Below are 23,794 nucleotides of genomic sequence, written 5' to 3'. Positions count from 1 at the left end.
GGCTTTTGAACCTAAAGATTTTATTGCCAATGTGCAAGAGGAGAAATCCCACAGATCTTATAACAAGGAGCAGAAAGCATGAGGGCAGTTACAGCAGTCCCAGGGTCAGAATCAATCTCTGGAAACAGTTGTGCCCCTCTACAGCCCCAGATTTCCTTTCTAAGATGTGAACAGACCAAACTACCTGGGTTTGAACTCTGTCTACCGTGCTGCTTCCTAGCTGTCCATCCTGGGGCAAGCCAGGCAACCTCGCTGTGCTCCACGCTCCTTATCTCCTTTAATAACTGCACCCACTTCATATAGTTGTAATGCTTAAAAAGTTAATCCATGGACAGAATCTACAATAGTGCCTGTCTTGTAGCAATATTAGTGTTACCTGTTAGCGCTTAAGTATTATTGGATTCAACTCACTATGCCTTAGTTTCATCATTTATAAAATAGGAATACAGTTAACCCTTGGTGTCTGTAGAAGACTGGGTCCAGAGACCCCTGGAGAAAACTAAAATCTGAGGATGCTTAAGTTGTGTATATAAAATCGTGCAGTATTTGCATATAACTCATGCAATCTTCCCATAAACTTTATATTCCCATTACAGGTGCAATCTAAAATATATATATTTCTTTTTTTTTTTTCTTGGTACTGGGGATCGAACTCGGGACCTTATGCTTACAACGTAGGCCACAGAACCACTGAGCTAAATCCCCGCCCCTAAAATATATATATTTCTAACCTGTAGTTGGTGAAATCCATATAGCAGCATAAAGTAAAAATAAATATAATAAGACATTGTCATCATCTGTTCAGGCTGCTATAACCAAACACCATAAACAAAGTGACTTATAAACAACAGTTCTGGAGGCTGAGAGGGCCAAGGTCAAGTTGCTAGTAGACTCGGTCTGGCAGGACCTGCTTCCTCATGGGTGACCCTCTCCCTCTACCCTCACGTGACAGAAGGGACAAGGGATCTCAGTGGGGCCTCTTTTATGAAGTTCCAGTATCTTCCTGTGACGATTACTAAAGTAGGTCATCTTTGTTGTAAAATACACCCTGCTGATCTCTGAGGCTTTGTCTCTTCAGATACATTTGTGAGTTCTAAAGCATGTGGAGCCAAAGCACAGGCTTCAGATCTTTGCTGAGCCCCTGGCTTGGCCAACTTATTCATCTAAGGCTCAGTTTTGTCGTCGGTACAGCTAGATTATGACACCTACCTCACAGCACTGTTGTGAGATCTTAAACAGGTTAAGTATGTTGACTATCTGTCAGAACACCTGACAGTACAAGTCATCCAAGAGCAGAGGCCACGCTCATTTCACACGTATTTATTTTATGTTATCCTGATTTTAGTAACAGTGACAATGGAAGCCAATCTGCCATTTGGGAGGCCCAGGGTCATGCAGGAGAACCAGGACCACTGCCTCCTGTACCACAGGCAGTACATCAGCGGGTTTGCAAAAGCGCTGCGGATGCCCCTGTGGAGCTCATACACGGTGTCCAAGCCGGTAAGCCCCCGGGTCCAGGGTTCCTGGCGGGCTGGGCAAAAACGTGGGCCTCCTTCATAGGCTGAGGCTTGAGTTTAATTTGGCTGCAGAGATCACCATGGGAATTGGCCTGTTGCTTGTAGGAGAATGTTCCAGGTGTCACATGAAGGTTTTTACATGTGGTTTACAGGTGCAAAAGAAGAACACTGTGCTTTGCCTAGAAAAATGAGAGTTTTGTGGGCCAGTTTGCCAGTTGGAAGGCAAGTAGGGAAGAACAGTTCAAACTTAAGCAACAGCAAGTGCAGAGGGTCACATGGGTATTCCTCAAGGGTGTGGCGAGTGTCTCAAAGCTGATGTCACTAGGCTATAAAGGGCTATGTGTTTATCACTTAACAAGTATTTTACTATATGCTTCGTGCTGGGGAAGGCACAAGGAGCCTGAGACACCCTGAGACATAACCCTTCCCTGAAGAACCTGGCGCTCTACAAGGTGGGCCAGACTCCCATGCCCAGCTGTGTTAAGAACGTCACAGTCTGTCCTGATGGAGCTTGAGAATCCACTAACATGACTCCTCGTCTCCCCTTACTGTCTGGCAAACTTCGTTTCCCTCAATGGGAATTCATCAAGAAGAATCTCTCAGTCGGCTACTCACCAAGAAAATACTAGATCCCTACCTCACTATACACTAAATTTTTTTGTTGTTGTTTTTGTTTTGGTACAGGGGACCGAACTTGGGACCTTGCACTTGCAAGGCAGGCAGTGGAACCACTGAGCTAAATCCCCGGCCCTCACTATACACTAAATTTAATTGCTGGTGCATTTATAGACCTATTAATGAATGGCAAATCCTTATTTTCCTTTATGCATAGTTTATGACCTTGGAATAGAGAAAGATTTCTTAGAACACATGAACAATAACTAACTTACAGAGGAAACTAATATGAATATATTAGCATTAATGTGTGACCATTATGCAGGGGATAATATATTTGCATTGCATATAAGAGACAAGTGATGAATATGCAGAATAGAAATTAGGGTCCAGAATAGGTAATAAATTTCTACCGAGAAACAAGAGACTGACAAGTCCCTTAGTTAATAAATGGTCAAAAGATACGAATCCAGTAATACATCCTCATTACCAATCAGGAAAATGTAAACTAAAGTTTAAAGTCTGCCAAACGCCAGTCCAAACCCCTCTTCAGGGATGGGGGTCTTCTGCCCATTAGTACACGCTTACTGAATGGAATGGAATTAACTGAATGGAATTAACCCCAGCCAGTTATTTTTAAAGACAAAGCTGTGCTGCCAACCAGAAGGGTAAATAAGTAATCAGGAAGCTGTTTTGGTGAGAAAAATCATAGTACTTTAGATCCAGACACTGACTGCAAACTCTAGCTCTTAATGCTCTTGCTAAGGGTCACCCTTGTTTGATGGAAAGGAAGTAATTGGTTGTATCCGGTTTTTCTACTCTGCTTGTTCCAATTCAAGAATTTTGGAGGCAAATAAGCATATTTTCCCACTACTAATTAAAGCTGTGTGTGATCTGAATGGCAGCTCTGCTGCTTACAATGGTTCAATTGTGGTCCGCGGTAAAAGCACTGTTACTGGTTTCCCAAGCTGGGCAAATATTTTACAGTGTCCTGGGTTTATGTGTGTGGCTGCTGGCAACATTACTTTCCTTAATATATACTTTGTCTCCGTGTTCAGTTGTTTCTGATTTACTTCAACAGTCCTTAAAATAATTTGTTTTTGTTTTTGAAAAGGGTGGCACATTCAAGGTCAGGCTCGCTCGTTATTCAAGTCTCTGTTTTGCAAAGTCCAGACAGGTACTAGGGATTGTGTGGAAGAGTTAAAGGGAAAGCTTATGCTTTTTAATATTTTCCTCTGTTGTCTTGCATTCCTGAATTGCTATGAGCTTTGGTGGAAACCAAAGCCTGAAAGATTTTTAAGTGGGTTGGGACTAGGAGTTTGGTACAATTCTTCTTTGTGATTGTTTAAAAACTGACTTCTTTGTTACCAACAGATCCCATCCTTTCTCTGATCCCAAAACTAATTGTCTGTTTCTCCCTCACCCACAACAGGATGGAATTCTAGCAATTTTCTGCTTTCTAATTCAGAAATTACTCCGTTCATGTGTTGTGGTCCAAGAAAATTACATACAAGGATGTTTTGAGAGTCACATAAAAATGCTGTAAATCAGCTCTGTGTTTGAAACTTCAGACTTGAAATAAGCACATTTTGGAGCATGGGTCCAATTGGTCTGTGCCTTTAACTTTTATGGAGTTTTGTTTTGCTGAGGGTTTGGTGCATTTTCTGATTTCTGTTATCTCACAACAGTTCCGGGGAAGTAGCCATGACTTGAAGTCATGCTCCTACAACCTCTGCTTCAAAACTGTTACAGCTAGACAGGCTTTATTGGGTATGCTCAGTGGGAAGATGCAAATGAGTTTTTCTCTTGCTAGATGGGAAATTGAAAATGAATCCAAGAATTCTAATTCTTTAGAGTAGATACTTTACACATTTAATATAAAATCAAAGGACTTTTTCAAAAGAGAAAAATCTAGCATACTTTGATAAATGCTTCCCTAGATGTGATATACACATAATTATATATGTGACATGTGTATATATTTCCCATGTCATCGATCACCAAATTTTGGGAGGTGTTGAGATGAGGTCTTGCTATGTAGCTCAGGCTGGCCTGCAACCCACAGCAGTTCTCCAGCCTCAGCCTCCCAAGTGCTGGGCCCTGGTTTCCAATATGGCACACCTGCTCTTTGCAGTGTCCTGTGTCCTTTACTCTGGTTGTCTCTCTGGCTTAAACTCTAGAGAGTAAACACTCCAGCCTTTTCTGCAGACTTTCACCTCTCCTCTGGTTTCCAATCCCACACTCTCTGTTCTTAGAAGATGCCAGCTCTAGGGCCTGGAGCCTCCACGGTTGGAATCCAGGTCTTCATGTGTTTCCATCCTCTTGCTGGCCAGCGTTTATGGCCTATGCCATTAGATTACCGTTTGCTGCTCTGTTTCCAACTTCAGAGTATTTCTGTTCACTCTTATGTGTCTTCACTATTACTGTTGCGTGCATGAGCTTTTAGAAGGGAGCAAAGATAGAGGTGTGTGCTCAGTCACACTGAGAAGTTTACTTCATTACTGTGAGGTAGGGACGTGTTCCGGGTAGAGCACCGTGGGAAGGGGACGCACAGGGCCTGCTCGGCTCAAGCTCCCACCGGTTTTAGATCTCAGCACGGCTCTCTCCTGCCTGTGAGGACAGCAGACGACACACGCTGCTCTTTGCTTTGTGGGTCGATCTTGTAAACCTTAGACAACACAGCTCATTTTTGCTTTCAGCACAGTGGAGTACGTAAAGGAAAAACAAACCTAGTTTAATTTCTTTTTGAATATACCATTTCATGTTTGTTTTAAAAATATCCATTCAGGACAGGCGTTGTGGCGCATACCTGCAATCCCAGCATTTGGAGGCTGAGGCAGGATGATTGCCGTGAGTTCAAATCCAGCCTGGGCTACACGGTGAGCTCAAGGCCTGAACTACATAGTGAAACCTGTCTCAGAAAACAGGACCAAATCAAACTAAATAAAACAAGAATCCACTGTGATCAGTAGAAGGCATGTAAATCAAAATCCCTGAAAAAAAAATGAACCAAATAGCTACAATGTTCACTGACCCATGATTACATAATCAAAATATGATAGCCATGTATCCATAAGTACCTTAAATACAGAGGCTAGGCAGCACATTTAGAGGGTGTTCCAGGTAAATCAGTTATTGTGACTAGCATTTACAAGTAGAGTTACAAAGAAAGTTATTTAAAAATTCCTCTTTCATAATGAATGAAGCATAGCTATGAATTTATTTAAATACAAAAATGTTTAGACAACTGTAGCTTTTTGAAATTAATTTTAGGCTGATTAGAAATCCTTGCCCAGCTAAACAGTAACATAGCAAGTTCATATCTACATTTGTAAAATGGATTATTCATATTTTATCTTCACCGTTTTTTTGCATGTGCAGCCTGTGTCTCCACCTGAGTTAGGTCCTGACAAGGCCTTGTTGTTTAGCAACAGCCCCATCACCCCAGGTTTGATTCTGCAATATTCCTTGCCAAGCCTGTTTGATCCCCAACCCCCACATCCCCTAAACGGAAGAGAACCTCAGAAGAAAGCGTGGCTACACCCATTTCCATTGCTGTGCAGACTTGATTCACTAAGAAAATAGGAAGAGGTTAAGAGAAAAACACTCCGGGGAAGTTACACACCATGAAGCCGGGTGCGCTGCGGCTGTGGGTGTAATTATTTTCTCTCCTTGCTCTCTCTCCACAGGGAGACACATCGCCTCTTCCTCCCACGCTCCCAGACTGTCTGCGGGCTGATGTCAGGGTTGCTCCCTCCGAGAGCCAAAACTGTCCCCTCTACTTAACAGACAGGAATGTCACCCACGGCTTCCTCTACCCGCCGGGTGAGTAGAGCTCCTAGAGCAGCTCAGAAGGCCCGGTCAGCTGGCTGTGAGCCCGGGCATGGACAAATCCTCGCCTCCGGAGCCCCGCGGGGCTGAGCCAGCAACCGAGGCTCCCGGCTGTGGGCTTCCTGAGGCCCTTGCTGCTGCCCCGGAGCGCACAGCACCGCTAATCTGGCCCAGATGTGTAGAGACAGGCAGGTTTAGGTTTAATTTTAAAACTGAAGTCTCCGGAGAGCAACACAAGCATCTAAAAACACTCCCCTCCCCACTGCCCCAACTAAGGTCTGCATTGAATTCCAGCTGTTTCCATGGAAAGCAGGGGCGCTGGAATTGTGGCCCCATGGTTCATGCTGTGCTCAACAGCTTTGAACTGGGGATTAAGCAGCAAGTCAGGGTGTTTTGTTTTAAGAAAGGATCCCTCTTGGGAATACATAAAAGCCAGTATAGATTTTCTGAAACTCAGGAAGTACCATCTAAAACTCAGGAAATAACATTTTTATAAGATTTTCAATAAATTCAGCTTTTGGGAATGAGTTTACTCGATACATGGCCTCATTTCTTTCTTGAAGCCATGACCAGAGATGATCAATTTAGAGATTTATACTTTAGAGATTCAAAAGGCTTAATTGAAAAGTCTTAACTGAAAGAATATCAATTCTAAATTTCTGATGCAGAATTAGGGTAAATAAATGAATATTTAAGTACCTTCGTATAACTGGGGCTCCCAAATTTATGTACATCATAGAAGAAAGCTTTAAAAGTTGCAATATTTTATCAATAAAATTTTAAAATTTGCATGTAAACTTTCAGCCATTCCACTATGATACTTGTGTTTACAATGACTAGGAAATGAAATAACTATACAACTTACCTCAAAATATTAAGGATAAAATGAAACTTCCCATTCTGAATTCTATGTACTAGACATGGAAATGAGAAGTAAATTCTTACTTTTTATCTGCAACAGATGTTGGGAGCCCTTCCGTCTTTCCGGGCCTAGTTTAGAAAGCAGGATAGTCTAACCCGGGTCTGAGGACAGGTACTCCTCCTTTAAGGAGCTACCTGCTAACGACTGTTTGGATTTAGAACAGTCTGTTCAAATTTACTGCCCACTGCTCTCAATCTGTCTTTTTTTGGTTTGTTTGGTTTTTTTGGTATGTTTATGTGCATCTTGTTTGTGGAGCCTCAACGTCTGTATTTTGGATACACAGTCCTGTCATTTTTGCTGGTGGTACTGTACTGTACAGTACTATAGCTTTATGTTCTGTTACACATTACAGTACTGCAGGTAAGAGTTATGCAAAGAAAAGCAAAGTCATCAAGTTGGAGTTTCCTTTGGCCACTTCTTTGTTCTGAATATTGTAAAGGACACAGGACATGCATTTCCTCATTTAGCGGCCAATTTATTTAAAAACTCTCTGCAGGAACGGAACTCTGGCCTGGCGTTAAATGAGGAGTGTCTGTACTGTGAACACGACGTACAGTTTTGATTCTCCTTGCCTTTTGGTGCCTGCTCATTGGCCTTGGCCTCTCATGTAAGTTTTAGGTAGAACACCCAGGTCGAGTTTAAAGATGAAACATGTTACAACAGTTACTTCACAGAAATGGAATCACACGGTATTTGTCTAGGACTGGTTTATTTTCACTTAGCATCATGTCTTTGAGGTTCATCCATATTGTCGCATACTGACACATCCAAAATAGTCAAATTCATAGAATCAGAGAGTGAAATGGTGTTTTTCAGGGTCTGGGGTAGGGGACGACAGCAAGTTATTATCATTGGGCATGAAGTTTCAGTCAAGCGTGATGAGCAAGCTCTAGAGACTTTCTGTATAATGCTGCACCTTGCTATGGCTTGACTGGTCTGCCCCCCTGGACCTCCCATGCTGGAGGCTGGGTTTCCAAGGTGGCAGTGTTAGGGGGTGATGGGACCTTTCAGAGGAGGGGCTTAGTGGGAGGTGATTAGGTCCTGACCTGGAAGAGACTGATGCTGGTGTCTGGGAGCGAGTGAGTTGTTACAAAAAGAGCACTACTGACCCCTCCCCAGGTCTCTGGCTTCCTGTCTCTCCATGTGATTTCTTCTGCAAGAGACCATTTCTATTTATCTCCATCCTGGGACCAGGTTTAGGTTTAAACCTGGGGCTGCCTGAATCTTGGACTGTGAAACTCCAACACTGTGAGCTGAATAACTTCTTTTCTTTATAACTGTCCAGCTTCAAGTATTTCATTAGAGCCACACAAAATGGACTAGTCCATACCTAGAGTCAACAGTAAAGTTGTCTACACTTAAAAATTTGTTCAGCATAGATTTTGTGCTAAGTGTTCTCACCAAAATAAAAGCTTTTAAAAAACATTTAATAGCACAGTTGCTTAACACTCACTGTGGTAGATGACATTTCCATCAGCAGTCTTCATTGAGTAGAAGTTCATTTACATAAGAAAATGTTGTTTTGGAAGCTACTTATAACAACATTATTATTTTGTGAACAATCAGTAACTATTCATCTATATATAGCCTTAGGGGCTGGGGATTCAGCTCAGTGGTTTCGCTACCTGCTGCGCAAGCACAAGGACCCAAGTTCCATCCCTGGTACCAAAAAAAAAAGCACATCTATATATAGCCTTGTATTTGTTTCCTGGGGCTGCTATAATAAATTAACACAAGTTGTTTACTTAAAATAGCAGAAATATATTCTCTCACAGTTCTGGAAGGTAGGAAATCTGAAATCCAAATATTGTCCATTTGGTAGCACACACCTATAATTCCAGCACTCAGGAGGCTGAGGCAAGAGGATTGCTGTGAGTTTGAGGCCAGCCTGGGCCACGTTGTGAGTTCAAGGCCAGCTTGAGCTGTAGAACAAGACACTACATCAAGGAGCTGAAACAATCAACAAATAAAATAAAATCAGCGTGTTGACGCGGCAATGCTGTCTTTGAAAGCTATGGTGGAGAATCTTTCCTTCCCTCTTCCAGCTCCCACTGGCTCTCGGCACTGAGTGGTTTATGTGGTATTTCCTACTTGCATCTCTCCCTTCATCGTCACATAATGTTCTCCCTCTGTGTTTTCTCAAATCTCCCTCTCCTTATGAGGACACCAGTTATTCAGTTTAGAACTCACTCTAAATCCACAACAGTCTCATCCTGATTCTTAACTACATCTGCAGACTCCATTTCCAAACAAGTTTGCAGTCTCAGGTAAGAGGACTTGAATGAATCTTTTGGAGGCTCACAATTCAGCCCACTACAAGTACCCATGTTTAAAGCTGCCTGCATTGCCATGATCTGTATTGGAAAGTACCCAGTATTTCTGTGTTTTGACTATAAATAAACTTAAATCCACACGGAATAGTAACAGACCTATATGCAGTGTGACTTTTTTTTCTTACCTAGATTTAATAAAATATTTTTGTTCTGCAGCAAACAGTAAAACTGCCGATGGTCAATATGATGCTTTAATTACGAGTAATTTGGTCCCTATGTATGAAGAGTTCAAAAGTAAGTATGTATTTAAATTATTAACCTTGAATTCCCCGTGACTCCCTGAACTTCCAAATGTTTGATTGCTGTTTCCTCCTGATGTTACGAGTCATTTTGTTCTAATGTTTTAAATATACAGAAGGTTTTCTGGCACAATTTTTTTTTTTTCAGCATCAAATCTGATTTTTTGCTAGAATCTTGATAATTTTTAACTCTTAATTTAACTGTAGTAAGCTATTCACAAAACTAAAATTTACTGCCATTCATCATAAGTAAATGAAAGGTGAATGTTTGTCCTCAGAGTATAAATCAGTAAGGCAGCACACCTGTCCTGTACATTTTTAGCACTCATTGGTCCCCAGGCAACTCTGCATTAGGAAGGAATCTAAAGAGATTCTTAAGTCTAATTTGAAGATGGACCCTATAGCAACAAAAAGCTATCATCAACATGACTATTAATAATTAAGTAATTAATTTAATTATGTTTTTTTTGAGACAAGGTCTCACTATGTAGTTCACGCTGGCCTTGAACTCATTATGGATTTCAGGCTGTCCCAAACTCAGGTGATCCTCCTGCCTCAGCCTCCCAAGAGCTGAGGTACATGTGTGTGCCACCACACTCGGCTAATGGCAGTTAACTTTTGTTCCATGGACTACTTGTAGAATTACCCAGTCATCACTGATAACTACTGAAGTAGGATTTGATGTTAGTAAATGCACCTGCCTATAACAGAAGATATTTCCATGTTCACCAGAGGTAGATATCTTTAACACAGTATTGTTTTATTTTTAGAAATGTGGGACTACTTCCATAATGTTCTTCTTATAAAATATGCAGTGGAGAGAAATGGGGTCAATGTGGTCAGTGGACCAATATTTGATTATAATTATGATGGCCATTTTGATGCTCCGAGTGAAATTACAGAGTAAGTAATCCGGCCTTTGGACTCAGCAATCGGCTATCCCAAGGGGAAATCCCAATATTTTAAATATGAGCTCTGTGTTGTCCCTATTATACAATATATTAATATTCAGATGTTATTGGTGATTATTTTCAACGTAGTCTTTTTAAATATTTAGATAGATACAGATATTACATGGAAAATTTTAAACTAATGGGCAAAAAAAATTCCAGGCAAAGTTTGGCAAAACTTTTATTTGAAAAATTTCTAAACTAACGAGTAAAGATAGAATAAGATTTTATGGAGGTTAAGGAGATTGGGAACTCTCAGTGTATCATCATCAACCAGTCCAATCATAAATGAAAACAATTAGACTGAGTTTACTTCAGTAAACTTCACAAGAATGGCAAATAATACTTAAACCCAAATTTAATCTACAGAGCAGCCATAGGTCAGGTGCACTGCCCCAGTCGAGGATGAGAACTTGGAGGATGGAGAGGTTAAGAACTTGTCTGAATTCCACAGCATCAACCTCGACAGCCCATGTTCCAAATCCTGGTGATGATATTGCCACTTGGGCTCTTGTTCCTCTCAGTGGACTCAGACTAATACCTTCCATATATATTTTTTTTTCTTTTTTTTTTTGGTCCTGGGGATCGAACTCAGGACCTTGGGCTTGCGAGGGAGGCAGCGGAACTACTGAGCTGAATCTTTGGCCCCTTTCCATATATTTTGCACTGAAAACTTTTAAAAGCACTTTAGTGTTTGTTGTCTGAAATGGAAGCACTGCCTTACTTACAGTTATCTGGCTTTCTCCCCACGCCACCACCACAGAGTTGACAGCACAGGGTCTGAGGGTTCTCAGCCCTAGGATGTTAAAGGATTAGGCACCCAAACATCTAGGGCGTGATTCCAAGTGCCCCTTAACCCCAGTTCCTGCTCTATAAGGAAAGTCCCCTGTGAAGCATGACACCAACAAAACTAGGACACGTCGGAAGCCAGGCATGGTAGTGGTGCCTTTAATCCCAGCACATGGGAGGCTGAGACAGGAAGATCGCCACAAGTTCAAGGCCATCATGGGCTACATAGTGAAATCCTGTCTCAAAAAAGAAAAAGAAAAGAAACATAGGAGGCAGAATTCTATACCTTTTTGTTTGTTTCCAGCTGGGGCTGCAGCTCAGTGGCTCTGTGCCTGCCTGGCAAGCTCAAGGTCCAGAGTTCGATGCCCTGTACTGGGGGGAAAAAATCCTAGTATTTCCCCACAATGTTAGAAAGACCAAGCTTAGATTTCTACGGTTCTAAATCTCTGTACTGGCTGGTTAAAGTAAAAGAAGTAACATGGTAAAACTTGGTATTCCCTGTCTATCACTTTCTTTTACCCTGGCATTTCTTTAAAACTACATGAAGACAGTTATAGTCCGTGAGCCAGAGCACAACAGGACCCGTCTCCATTTCACTTGCAGACACGTGGCCGGCAGCAGCGTCCCGATCCCCACGCACTACTTCGTGGTGCTGACGAGCTGTGAGGACAGCAGCGCCGCGCCCGCCAGCTGCCCCGGCCAGCTGGACGTCCTGCCCTTCATCATCCCTCACCGGCCCACCAACGTGGAGAGCTGCCCGGTGAGTGGCCAGGGATGGAGGGCTAGGCAGAGCCCTGTGGGCTTTCATAGGGACGGCTATGTGGTGCTCCTGCGGGCTTCCGTAGGACTGGCTGTGTCAGTGCTCCACAACAGAGTTGTAATAAAAGTGACTTCATCTTTGAGGCTATCTGTAATGACTGATCTCTGTGCAATTAATAGCAAAAGTGTATCTGCATATGTGAACATGTATTTATGTCTGCGTGTCTTTTGTTTTATTTTTTGAGACAGCATCTCACCATGTAGCCCAGGCTGGCCTCAAACGCATGATGATACTCCTGCCTCAGCCCCCAAGTGCTGGGATTACAGGCATGCATCACCAAACCTGGATACATTCTTATATATTTGATTTCTATGTATTTTATTCATACTCACTAGGGAAGAGATTATGACATTAATTTTTTTATTCTGGATGCAAATCTTAAGGTTCTATCCCAAAGCTGGCATTGAATTAATATTTCCTGAAAGAATATGTAAATGTCAATATTCCAACAACTTGAAGCATGAACTGTTTTACACTTATGCACACACATGCACAAACACACATGAACGTGCACACACATGTACAGGGGGATAAATTGGTTCAACTAAGATCACTTTTTGATCACCTCAAAAAAATTTTTTTTTCTTTTTTTGGTGCCGGGGATCGAACTCAGGTCCTTGTGGTTGCAAAGCAGGCGGAGGACCACTGAGCTAAATTCTTGGCCCACCTCAAGAATTTTGTGAACCAAGGCAACTTTATGTGTAAATGGTTACTGCAACTTAAAAATTTATTTTTCATAGAAAAAATATACTGGGTGTTGGATTTTATTGAAGTCATTCAGTAAATATGTTGAGTATTTATTAAGCACATATCATGATAGGAACTCTTTAGAACACACAGAGCATACATTGTGCCTTCCCTTAAGGAGATGAAAAAAGGAATTAAGACGAGTTATGCACATGTACCAACTACACATAAGGTGTGTAATCATTATGTGCTGAAAAAAAGTTCATATACAATGTTGCCACATAAATGAGATACAAGCATATAAAAGGGCCAGTTCATAGTACAAGAAGTAGTTTAAAGATTAAGAAAAGCCAGGTGTGGTGGTGCACGCCTATAATTTTACAACTCAGGAGGCTGAGGTAGGAGGATCACTGAGTTCAAGGCCAGCCTGAACTACACAGTGAAACCCTTGTCTCAAAAACCAAAAAATAAAAATAATTAGGAAATGTCACAAATTTGGGCTCAGTTGTGAAATCCCGTTAAGAGGATTTGATGGTTGGCTTGAATGGTGAGTAAAGGTTACGTAAAGTAAGGTGGAGTAGAGCTGGGCCCTGAAGAAGGCCCGGCATTGAGAAGACCAGGAAAAGGCTGAGAAGAATGGAGAATTGGTGACTGATGGGATTCAAGAGCCAAAGGAAAAGTGAAATTTAAAGACCAATCAGAGGTTTTAAATGCAGATAATTCAGAGAAACACAAAAGGAGGAATGAGGACTTTTTGGCAGGGAGATGGAGGCTGCACTCAGCTCTGTCAAGGCCATGGGCATCTCCTTTGATGCCCCAGGGCTGCTGGAGACCGGAAGTGAGCACTCGGTCCGAGGGTCTCCTTTAAGTGGTCGCGGTATAGCTGCGTTGGGCACGGCAGGTGTGTGGGAGGGACATTTAACTGAAAATCAGCCCTTCTGTAGGACTGTCAGGAGATTAACAGAGAACAGGGTGTCACAGAAACCATGGATCTAAATGATGGAACTTTTGTAGAGTAAAAACTTGTTAAGAGTCAAATGCCCAAGAAATATCTGAAAAGATCCTGAGCTATAATAATACTCGGGTCATAAAATGTATGCAGGCATAGAATGCTACTTAACAGCCGAAGTTTGACAAAGTCTGGGGTCCCGGGGGTCATCAGCTGCCTGTGAGGGGGCACTGTCACCATCACTTCGAGGAATGCAAGGTTCAGCTCTGATAAAGTTAGTCCTGTGCACTTTATGTAGTTTCATTCTTGTATCTTAGACTTCTGTGCTCTCACGGGTGAGGCAGGGGCCAAATTACTCCTTAGTGTCCTCCAATAGCAAAAGTCCTGCAGTAGGCTGCGGGGAGCAACTGGCTGTTACAGTAAAACAAGGGAGCATTGAACACTAGAGCTTAAAACCACCTCCCTGGACCTAGCTAGAACACTGTGGGTAGATCACAAACACACAAGCCAATGAAAACTAAATGGAAGATACCACTTATAATGGCAGTTATGTAAAGTTGAAAACTTATAAACCAATACTATATATTATATACTGATGTGTGCTAAAAGTTTTAAAAACGTTGGATTGACACCAATTCAGAGTAATGTTTGACTCTGAACCAAGAAACTTTGGAGGCTTAACTTCATCTGTAATATTACACATATTTTTTTAAAAAACGTATACCTAAGTAAATATAAAAATAGCAGGACTGGGTGTGATGGTGCATGCCTGTGATCCTGGCATGGGTAAGGCTGAGGCAGGAGGATTGCCACGAGTTTCAGGCCAGCCTGAGCCACACAGTTCAGTGCCAGCCTGAAGTACATAGTGAGACCTTGTCTCAAGAAAGAGAAAAAGAAAGAAAAAAATTGCTAAGTTTTATGGTGGCTTGTGTTTCTTATATTTCGTACTTTTTGTTTTATTAAACAACTAAATTTAATTTGTATCAAATGAAGATTTAAGGCAATAAAAAAGGCACCTTCTAAGTAATAAAATGTCTTTCTGTTAGTGAAAGATTATGTCTTGTGGGAAAACAGCCTTGTGTTTCTTTCTTTCTTTCTTCTTCAGGGAAATACAACTGAAGACCTCTGGGTTGAGGAAAGATTTAAAGCACATGTCGCCCGGGTCCGAGATGTGGAACTTCTTACTGGTCTTGACTTTTATCAGGAAAAAGTACAGCCTGTCTCTGAAATTTTACAACTGAAGACATATTTACCCACATTTGAAACTATTGTTTAACTTAATGTATAAAACAATTTTGGTGAGATGTAGATGATGTTTTCTGTTGGAAAATCGTAAAATAAAGTTTTCTATTTTTCCTTAGCTTAAAGTCATGTGGCACTTTTCCCCACTCATTTTGCTTTTGGGACTATATGCTAAAGTTACTTTTTTGCAAGGTTTGTGCCATGTTATACCTTTCCTGTTATTCCTCTTTCCTAATCTTTGGCTGTTTTTTTCTGCTCACACTTACCTACACAAAAGGAAGAACAAGAGAAACAGATCTCACTTGGAAACAGTCAGTTCAGCATCAGTCTTGTTGTAAAACTCTATGGTTAGCAAGTGGACAATATTTAGTAAAATAAAAATGCACATAACTTTCATTAGTAATTTCACCTGTGAAAACTACCCCAGTGGACGTACTTGGCACAAATGCAGAAAAGTATCAAAACCCAGGAAACGTGGACTTTATTTAAACAATCTATAAAGAAGTACATGATGGTCTCTAGTTTAGTAGGCTGTCTCCTCACGAGGGTTTGTGTGCCGTTTCCTCAGGATTCAGTTCATGCTGTGCATTTCCAGCAGAACACTGCGTTAGTGATACTTGTCCTCGATCCTTCACATTTGGAAGCACATAGTATGCAGTTGCGCTCTTATCGCTGATGCCCAATTAGTTAAGTTCGTGTTCACCAGGCTTCTCTTCTGTAAAGATGCCATTTTTCCCTTTCTGATTTATAAGTTTTGTCTGGTTAGACACGTGAAACCCTATACATACTATAATTTTTATTAAATTTTCATCCATTGACTTTAATATCCACTAGTAATCCTCTGATTCAAATTGAGTCAGTTTTTAAAACTCCATTGTGTTACATTTATTAGTCTTCGACTGTAAGGACATATTGCCTCTTCTTTATTAGTTATCTGCATGGATTTTTTTCTATTCGATAGATCAAAATACCCTACACTCATATTTACTTCATATTCAAATTATCCCAGATTCAGCCTGTAGAGGCTTCTTTAATGGGCTCCCATGTCCTTTTGACAGCCTCAGTTTTTTAGTATTTCCTTATTTTCTGGTATTAGAAATTAGTTTGGGGCTCACTTTACATTTTCTCTGCACTAACTCTGGAACCTGCATTTTCTCCGAGGAATTCAGTGGGTTCACTGGTGTGATTGGATTTAGAGCCTTTCAGGGAACACAGGTAGATGGGTAGAGCTCTCGGCCTGTGCCACCCCTTCTCTATGTTTCTGAATAAAAACGTGAATAAAAACCCATGGGTTCAGTTGCCATGCAGTACGGCATGGTTTTTTCTAACCCTTTCCCATTTTGTAACTTTATCTCCTTTCCCCCATAAGAGAAACTTGATTCTCAACATCACCAGTATATTTACTTAATCCCACAATACCCACAGAGGAGGAATTGCTAAGCAGGGCCATGGAGAAAACGAACCAACTAACTAGAGATCAAGAAATGCTTCCACTTTCTATCCCTAAACTAGGAATTTATAGCCACAATTCTGTGTTCCCAAAATGACTTCAATTCATTTCTCCTTCGCTGTAGTTACATTGTTCTTTTGAAATACAACATTGCCCATGTTTCTGTTTCTATTCCGATAGCAGCTTCCCTAGCCTACTAAGTCAAAAAAGCTATTTTTGAGTATATAAAATAGGAACATAGTTCCAAAAGCAAAACTCAGATTAAAAGGGACATTTCAAAGAAATATCCACACTGCCCCTCTTCCCACCCACCCTGAGTAGATGACTATCATTTTTCTGATTTATCATTCATGTTTTTTCTTATAAAAATAAGCAGATATATTTTTCACATTTCCTTCCTTACACAAAAGAGATATCATCTAGTATACAGCAATGAATAATGTTATCCATATGCACTTTTGTGATATTGGAAGTGTATTTTGGGGTAAATTCCTAAATGTGGCTAACCATATACACTATAGTTTCATTTTTTGAAAGTAAAACTATTATATTGGCATAACTTTTTTTGAGACAAGGTCTCACTATGTAGTTCAGGCTGGCCTTGCACCCACTATATGGTCCAGGCTGGCCTCGAACTCACTGTGATCCTCCTGCCCCAGCCTCCTGAGTGCTGGGATCACAGGTGTGCACCACCACACCCAGCCTACAGTCAAATCTTTTACAAGTGCTTTCTATGTAGCTGGGGATTTATTTACTACAAGAGAATATCTTGCTTTGGAATACACGGTATCGTATATTACTGCTAGATTTAATTACATTTGGTAGACAGGCATATATAAAAGAACTATTTTTGTGAGTTCTAATGTTCCTGCATCAAGGATTAAAATTCCTGTTGTAAAAAGGGGACTTTCTAACCCACGGAGATTAGCTAAGGTCCTAGGAATCGACATGGAAAAAAAGGGAATTCTGAACATTGGCTTATTATCCAGATTTATTTAAAACTTTGTAAACTTCTTTCCCTTAATGTAGTAGCCTTGACTCAAGAGACTAGACGTGTCAGCTGGGCAAGTGGGCGTGGTCAGTCAATCACGGAGATCCAGGACACATAGGCCCAACCCCTGTACCCGGGACCAATCAGAGAATGCTATCTTCAGTTCTAGGTGTGAAATCAAGCAGGTTTTTGATAGGACAGCCTAAATCTGATGTCAGGTTGGGGGATACAGAAAAGGGCAGCCATTAGCCCACACTCACTTGTACTTCTTTCCTACTTTAATACCTTTAGTAAGTATAAAACTGATAGGTCTCCCACCACCTCAGCAGCTATTAAGTATAGTAGCTGCCCTCTTCCTATGGTGCCTTGCCACCTCCCCTGTGTGACATCATGCCAAGATGGTTGCTCCCACCAAAGAACAAACCCTTCTTCCCAGCATGCCCCTGTTCCCACCTAGACAGTAACCTAATACTCGCTCACCTCCTACCACCTAGTGACATCACCGGCTCCTCCATTCCCTAGTCACTACCTCACTCAACCCCGCCTCAGCCCCTACAAACCCCACCCCAGTCTCTATAAAAGACTCTCCCTGCCCCAGCCATATTGCTTTTGTCTCTCCTTTGTTCAGAGACAGCCCGGCAGATTTATTCCCCTAATAAAGGCTTGTTGTGGCCTGGTCTGGTCTTGGTCTTCGGCCCTTTTACCTGACAAAAACCTCGCTACCTATTCCATGTTTCTTGTCTAATTGTTTGTTTAGGACAACAAGAACCTGGAAGGATCCCTGAGAAGAGCACAGTACTCCAGACCCTGGTGACAGCCACATTAAAAAAAAAAGAAAAAAAAGAAAATCAGGGATTTAGTGCTATAGTTGGAGTTAAAACGGCTCAGAATCTGTCCTTCAGTGTTTTCTGCCCAAGGAAACTCACTTTCCCTGCCAGTTTGGGGAGTTGAGTGGGTCCCAGGGACAACTGGATTCAACTACATAGATTTGTGTGCCCACTAGTTAAGTTGGAATTTAGTCTACAAATGTCCACCAACATGTGATCGCTTTTAAAACCAGTAAATGGAGTTTTCAGGAGTGGGTGTTTACAGTTACTAGTTGGGCTCGTCCTGGAGTAAACTCCTTCTGGCTTTGGCGCTTGAATTTATTTTGAACTTGTCTTTGGGGTCTTTGAAAACCCTCCTGCCCTGGGGAAATCTCTTTCCTTCCTCCACCTCCATCCACCCCTGCATCACCACTTTTTGTCCTCTGTTTACTCTGGGAAGGGTGAGCTTGGGAAGGGAAATGGGACGTAAACTGAAACCATTTTCAAAACCATAAACAAGATTATTGGAAGCAGCGACTTCCTTTTTACTCAGCATCCCTGGCTGACCACAATCCCTCCCTCCATCAGGACTCCCTCTGGGACAGACTTCCGGACAGACCAAACCTCAGCCCGCAGTGTCAGAATCAGGGTGACGCTGACTGGGCCCAAACCCACAGGATACATGCAGCTGGACAACAATGGCCATGAATGCTGCTGGACCTAGGCTGAAGGGGCTCCTTTATCCTAACATGTTTTTTTCTTTCCTCATTTTTTTTGGAGACAGGGTCTCAATATGCAGTTCAGGCTGGCCTTGAACTCACTATGTAGTCCAGTCTGGTCTTAAATTATTAGCTATCCTCCTGCCTCAGCCTCCTGAGTGCTGGAGTCACAGGCATGCACCACCACACCTCGTCATATTATGTTTCTTAAAGTGAAAATTAGATTCCTGGGTCTGGGAGGAATCTGGAGACACCAGGCCCATGTCTTTAGGCTTACTCCACCAACATGTTCTGATACCATTGCTTAAGTGTTAGTAATTTCCATCCCTAAGGGGTGAACAAAGGCTTTACAGCAGTTTCTCTGACTTCTTGAGATTAAGAATGCTTGCCCAGGGCTGGGGATTTAGCTCAGTGGTTCCACTGCCTGCCTCCCAAATTCAATCCCCAGTACCAAAAAGAAAAAAGAAAAAAAAAAAAATGCTTGCCCAGGGCCAGGGATTTAGCTCAGTGGTGCCACACCTGCCTCATAAGTGCAAGGTCCTGAGTTCAATCCCTGGTACTGCAAAAAAAACAAAGAATGCTTGCCTATTGCTTAGGACAGTGACCTCTTCCTGTCTTGTCTACTTAACACAATGCCCACAAGCTCCATTCTAAGTCTCCTAAGGAATCAGCTACACTGTGTTCTCACAGGAGCACCTAAGGCAGGAGTGTACTGATACGAGCAGGACTTCTGTCTTTCTAGCAGCGGGTCCTGAGCAGTTTCCTCGAATTCCACAACTGAAGCCAGGCGCAGTGGCGCATGCCTGTCATGCCCTCACTTGGGAGGCTGAGGCAGGAGGATGGCCAAGAGTTTGAGGCCAGTCCGGGCTATAAAGTGAGACTTGTCTCAAAAAAAACAACACAGAAAAAAAATAAATTAATTTTAAAAACCCAAAAACAACACAGAACCAAAACAAAACAACCAAACAATGGAAAATGATGGAATAGCCTTAAGGAACATAAAAGATACTGGGAAAGAAGTAAAAAATAAGTCTTGCTATGTAGCCCACGCTGGCCTTGAACCTGTGGGGGTCCTCCTGCCTCAGCCTCCCAAATGCTGGGATGACAGGTGTGTGCCACCATGCATGGCTATTTGTGCCTCCTTTGATGGGCACATTTCCCAGGGAAATTAACTCCTTCAATTCTGATTTTTTCCAGGGATCTGTAGGGTGGGAAAGACCAGCAGAAAGCAACTAGGGCACAGGCTGCACCAGGGCAGGTCTGTAGCGACGGCTGGGGCGGAGACTCTGTGACCCCGACCGACCTGGATGATGGCTGAGGGTTTGAGAATCAGTGACTAAGGAAGGGATTAAACATTAAAGCCACAATGTCACTGTTTTCACCTCAAACAGAGTAACATAGATCTAGATCTTACGGAAACAGACAGATGATCCGAAACCCCCAGGAAAGGACCAAGGCAGAAGAGTGAAACTCTTGTTTCTCCGAAGCAGCTGGAGGAAGACAGCCCTGGCCTGGCCTGGCCTGGCCAAAGCTGTCACCTCGGAGCCAGCAGCCAGTGAGTCACAGCCGCCTGCACCTGAGCCTCTGGTGGAAATCGGGCCACATGGTGACGGAGCCCTGGCAAGAACAGCTGGAAAATAGCTCAGATACGGAGCCTGACACCTGTCAGGTGAATCTTTAACACTCAGTTCTTCTGAGTTTTATGTGCTGTGCTCCTAGGATGCACAACTGCTGCGGCAAAGATTGCTCCATGCTTCTGACTAAAACTCACCTTGGTCAGTCAGATTGTTGTACAAAAGAAGAGATAAAACTTTGATGTTTTTAAAGCTTTAAAATATCTGTATTGGAGCTGGGCGTGGTGGGGCACGCCCGTGATTGTAGCACGTGGGAGGCTGAGGTAGGAGGATCACCAGGCATGTGAGGCCAGCCTGGACTACATAGTGAGACTCTGTCTCAAATAGCAAACAAATACAGGGTGGTGTTGGATTCATTTGAGAGATGTAGCTAAATAAAGAATTTGGCTTTGGAGTGAGCACAGGGTAGGAGAAACTGGCAGGAAACTTCAGGTACAATCTGGGTTTCAGACTTGCAGACAGCGGTCCGGTCCGGTGCTTATTGAAAACGCTGGGTTCTCAGGTTGTCTGCTGTTAACCCTGCCTGCATTTAAAATATAATAAACAAGGTTGGGTGTGGTGGCATACTTGTGTAATCCCAGCACTCTGGAGGCTGAGGCAGGAGGATCACTTAGAGTTCAAAGCCACCCTGGGCTGCGTAGCAAGACCTTGTATCAAAAATACCAAAAAAACAACCAATCAATCACAAAGGTGACTACTTCCCCAGGTAAGTATTTTCTTTTAAACATGCTTTATTATATCTGTGTGTCATTAACAGATAAACACACTCTCAACTCCTAAGGAAACGGCATCTTGCAAATGGGTCTTTGTACCATCCTGTTAGCAGGGAAGCTTCCCACTAAAGGAGAGATGGATTAGACTTGTGCTGAATTTAAAATAGTATCTGAAAAACTAAAAGCAAAAAATGCAAAACACAACCCAGCAATTTTGTTTACTACAAAGCTATAAATGTTTCCTTTAAACAGAGGAGTACCATCGGCAACAGAAACAAGCAGAGCACCGTAGAGCACGAGTCTCCCGCCACTGGGCATGTAAACAGGATCTTTCCGTGCTGCTTCACCAGAGGCCCAGTGTGACACCTTTCCGCTGTGTGGGGCTTGTGCTGGGTCACCAGTCACCATGATCGCTTTTCCCAATCTCACCAAAACCTCCAGGACACAGCCTCTGACACAGAGAGAGCCTCTGTGAGAAATGTGAGGAAATTTTTCCAGAAGAAGCTCTTAAAGGCCCAAGTCTGTGGAGTGTGAGTCACCGGGTGACCTCCGCTGGTGTCTGGGCCCCGAATTGCTCTCCTGGGAGGTCCCAGGGGAGGACCTTGCAGGCAGTGGCAAAGAGGAGGCGCTAAGGGCAAGAACAAAAGCACCTCACAGACCACCTGATTTTATAGGTGGGCGTTTCTCTTCCCGCTCATTTTACTGGGTTTCTTGGTTTGTTTGTTTGAGACTCACTATGTAGCCCAGGTTGGCCTCCAACTGTCACAGACCCTCCTGCCTCTGCCTCCTGAGTGCTGAGATCACAGGCGTTTGCTACCACCCCCGGCCTATACAGCTAGCTTGTTCATATGCCTGGAGGCTTTCCCTTGCAGAAGCAGAATTGAAAACCATAGGACCATAATTGAAGGACAGCTTTATAAATGTATTACAGCCTTTCCTGCTCCTTCAAATTGGCTGTTCCAGACATAACCGGACATTTTGCTCAAGACCCTGCTCATTAACACGAGTGCATAATCCTCCTGTTTAGTCTCCTTCTTCTGGATTTGAAATGTATTTTGTGTACGCTCTTTATTATATTCCGCCCCACCCAGTGCCCCATGTCTAAGTTCTGCCCATTGGTTTCCGGTGTTAGATGGCTCTCCTCTGTCTGCCACTGTGTGCCTACTGTCACCATCCTGTCACTTCATCTGGACAGCAGGGACTATATGGGTTTTAAACTGTGTCCCCAGGGGTCCCAAAACAAGCCTCGATCTGGACACAGGGCTTCTGTGGAGCTGGTTACCACGAGCTCACGTTGGGACAGGCTTGGTCTCACAGGACTGGTACCCTAAGGAGGAGGTTGAGCTGGGTGTTGAGGTGCACACTGGGAATCCACCACTCAGGAGGCTGAGGCAGGAGGACCCTCTTATAAATTTGAGGCCAGCACAGGCTCAGGGAGGAGGATTACTATGAGTTGGAGGCCAGCCCGACTTACACAGCAATTCCCTCTTTCCAAAAGCCAACGAAACAACTCAAAATGATCATAAAAAATAAGTGTTTTGAGTCAATGAGGCAACTCGACGGCACAACTAAGACACTCCTGGAGGAGGACTTCCAGCTGGCTGTGGTGATGTATGCCTGTAATCCCAGCAGCACTCGGGAGGCTGAGGCAGAAGGATTTCTTCGAAGTGGAGCTCAGCTGGGGCTACATAATGAGTTCAGGATCAGCCTGAACTACATAGGGAGACCTTGTCTCAAAAAAAAACCAAAAAAAGAGAGGACTTTCAGAACTGCTTTAGACTGTGGCTGGAATGATGAGATGTTCAAAGAGAAAGGGAGTATTTTGAGGGGCATTCATGGTAATGTGTCTCTTACTGTAATATTTTATTTTTTAAGTAAATTTTGTTTTATTCCATTCCTCCCCTCAAGCCCTCTCCCCTCCCTATTATTTTTTATTTTTTTGGCACTGGGGATCAAACTCATGACCTTGAGCTTGCAAGGCAGGCGCGATGCCACTGAGCTAAATCCCCGGCCCCTTATTAGATTTTTTAATATGAACATTCACCATAATTTTTTTTGACACAGGGTCTTGCTATATAGTTAAGGCTGGATTCGAACTCACTATGTAGCCCCAGGCTGGCCTCAAATCCATGGTGATCCTCCTGCCTCAGCCTACCAAGTGCTGGGATTACAGGCATGTGCCACTATATCCAGCTCACTGTTATTTTTTATAAGACATCATGAATCAATGAAAGATAGCCTTAACTCTGTTAATTATATAGAGAAAAAGAAGTCAGAACGCTTCAGATATGGTGTGGGGTTTGTTTTTGTTTTGTCATTCTTTTTTTTTTTTTTTTTGGTACCGGGGATCGAACTCGGGTACTTGAGCTTGCGCAGCAGGCAGGGAAACCACTGAGCTAAATCCCCAGCCCTGTCACTTGTTTTCGAGACAGGATCTCACAATACAGTTCCAAGTGGTTTTGAGGCCCCGCCCCTCGCCTCGCCCTGCCCCGCACTCCGGCCCTCCGGCGGCCGCTCCTCATCCTCACAGACCTGTTTGCGGAGACCCCCAGACCCTCCTGGTCTCTGCCCCGGGGCGACTTGGTGA

At 42.9% G+C, this 23,794-nt stretch overlaps 1 protein-coding gene across 1 annotated transcript in view; it reads left to right on the top strand.

Moving 5' to 3' along the window:
• Positions 1 to 15,012, top strand: part of Enpp3 (ectonucleotide pyrophosphatase/phosphodiesterase 3) — a 71,940-nt gene extending 56,928 nt beyond the window's left edge. Inside the window, exons 20-25 of the mRNA XM_004845995.4 lie at positions 1,346 to 1,500; positions 5,822 to 5,957; positions 9,375 to 9,452; positions 10,228 to 10,360; positions 11,800 to 11,956; positions 14,758 to 15,012. Coding sequence (XP_004846052.1) covers positions 1,346 to 1,500; positions 5,822 to 5,957; positions 9,375 to 9,452; positions 10,228 to 10,360; positions 11,800 to 11,956; positions 14,758 to 14,928 — 830 coding nt within the window. The 3' untranslated portion in view covers positions 14,929 to 15,012. The remainder of the gene's footprint in view (positions 1 to 1,345; positions 1,501 to 5,821; positions 5,958 to 9,374; positions 9,453 to 10,227; positions 10,361 to 11,799; positions 11,957 to 14,757) is intronic.
• The last annotated feature ends 8,782 nt before the right edge of the window (positions 15,013 to 23,794 follow it).

Source organism: Heterocephalus glaber, unplaced genomic scaffold, assembly GCF_053883595.1.
Source record: "Heterocephalus glaber isolate CG9 unplaced genomic scaffold, H.glaber_assembly_v1.0 deba00001550, whole genome shotgun sequence".
In the NCBI taxonomy this organism is placed as follows: Eukaryota; Metazoa; Chordata; class Mammalia; order Rodentia; family Bathyergidae; genus Heterocephalus; species Heterocephalus glaber.
This window is presented reverse-complemented; position numbering and strand designations above follow the sequence as displayed.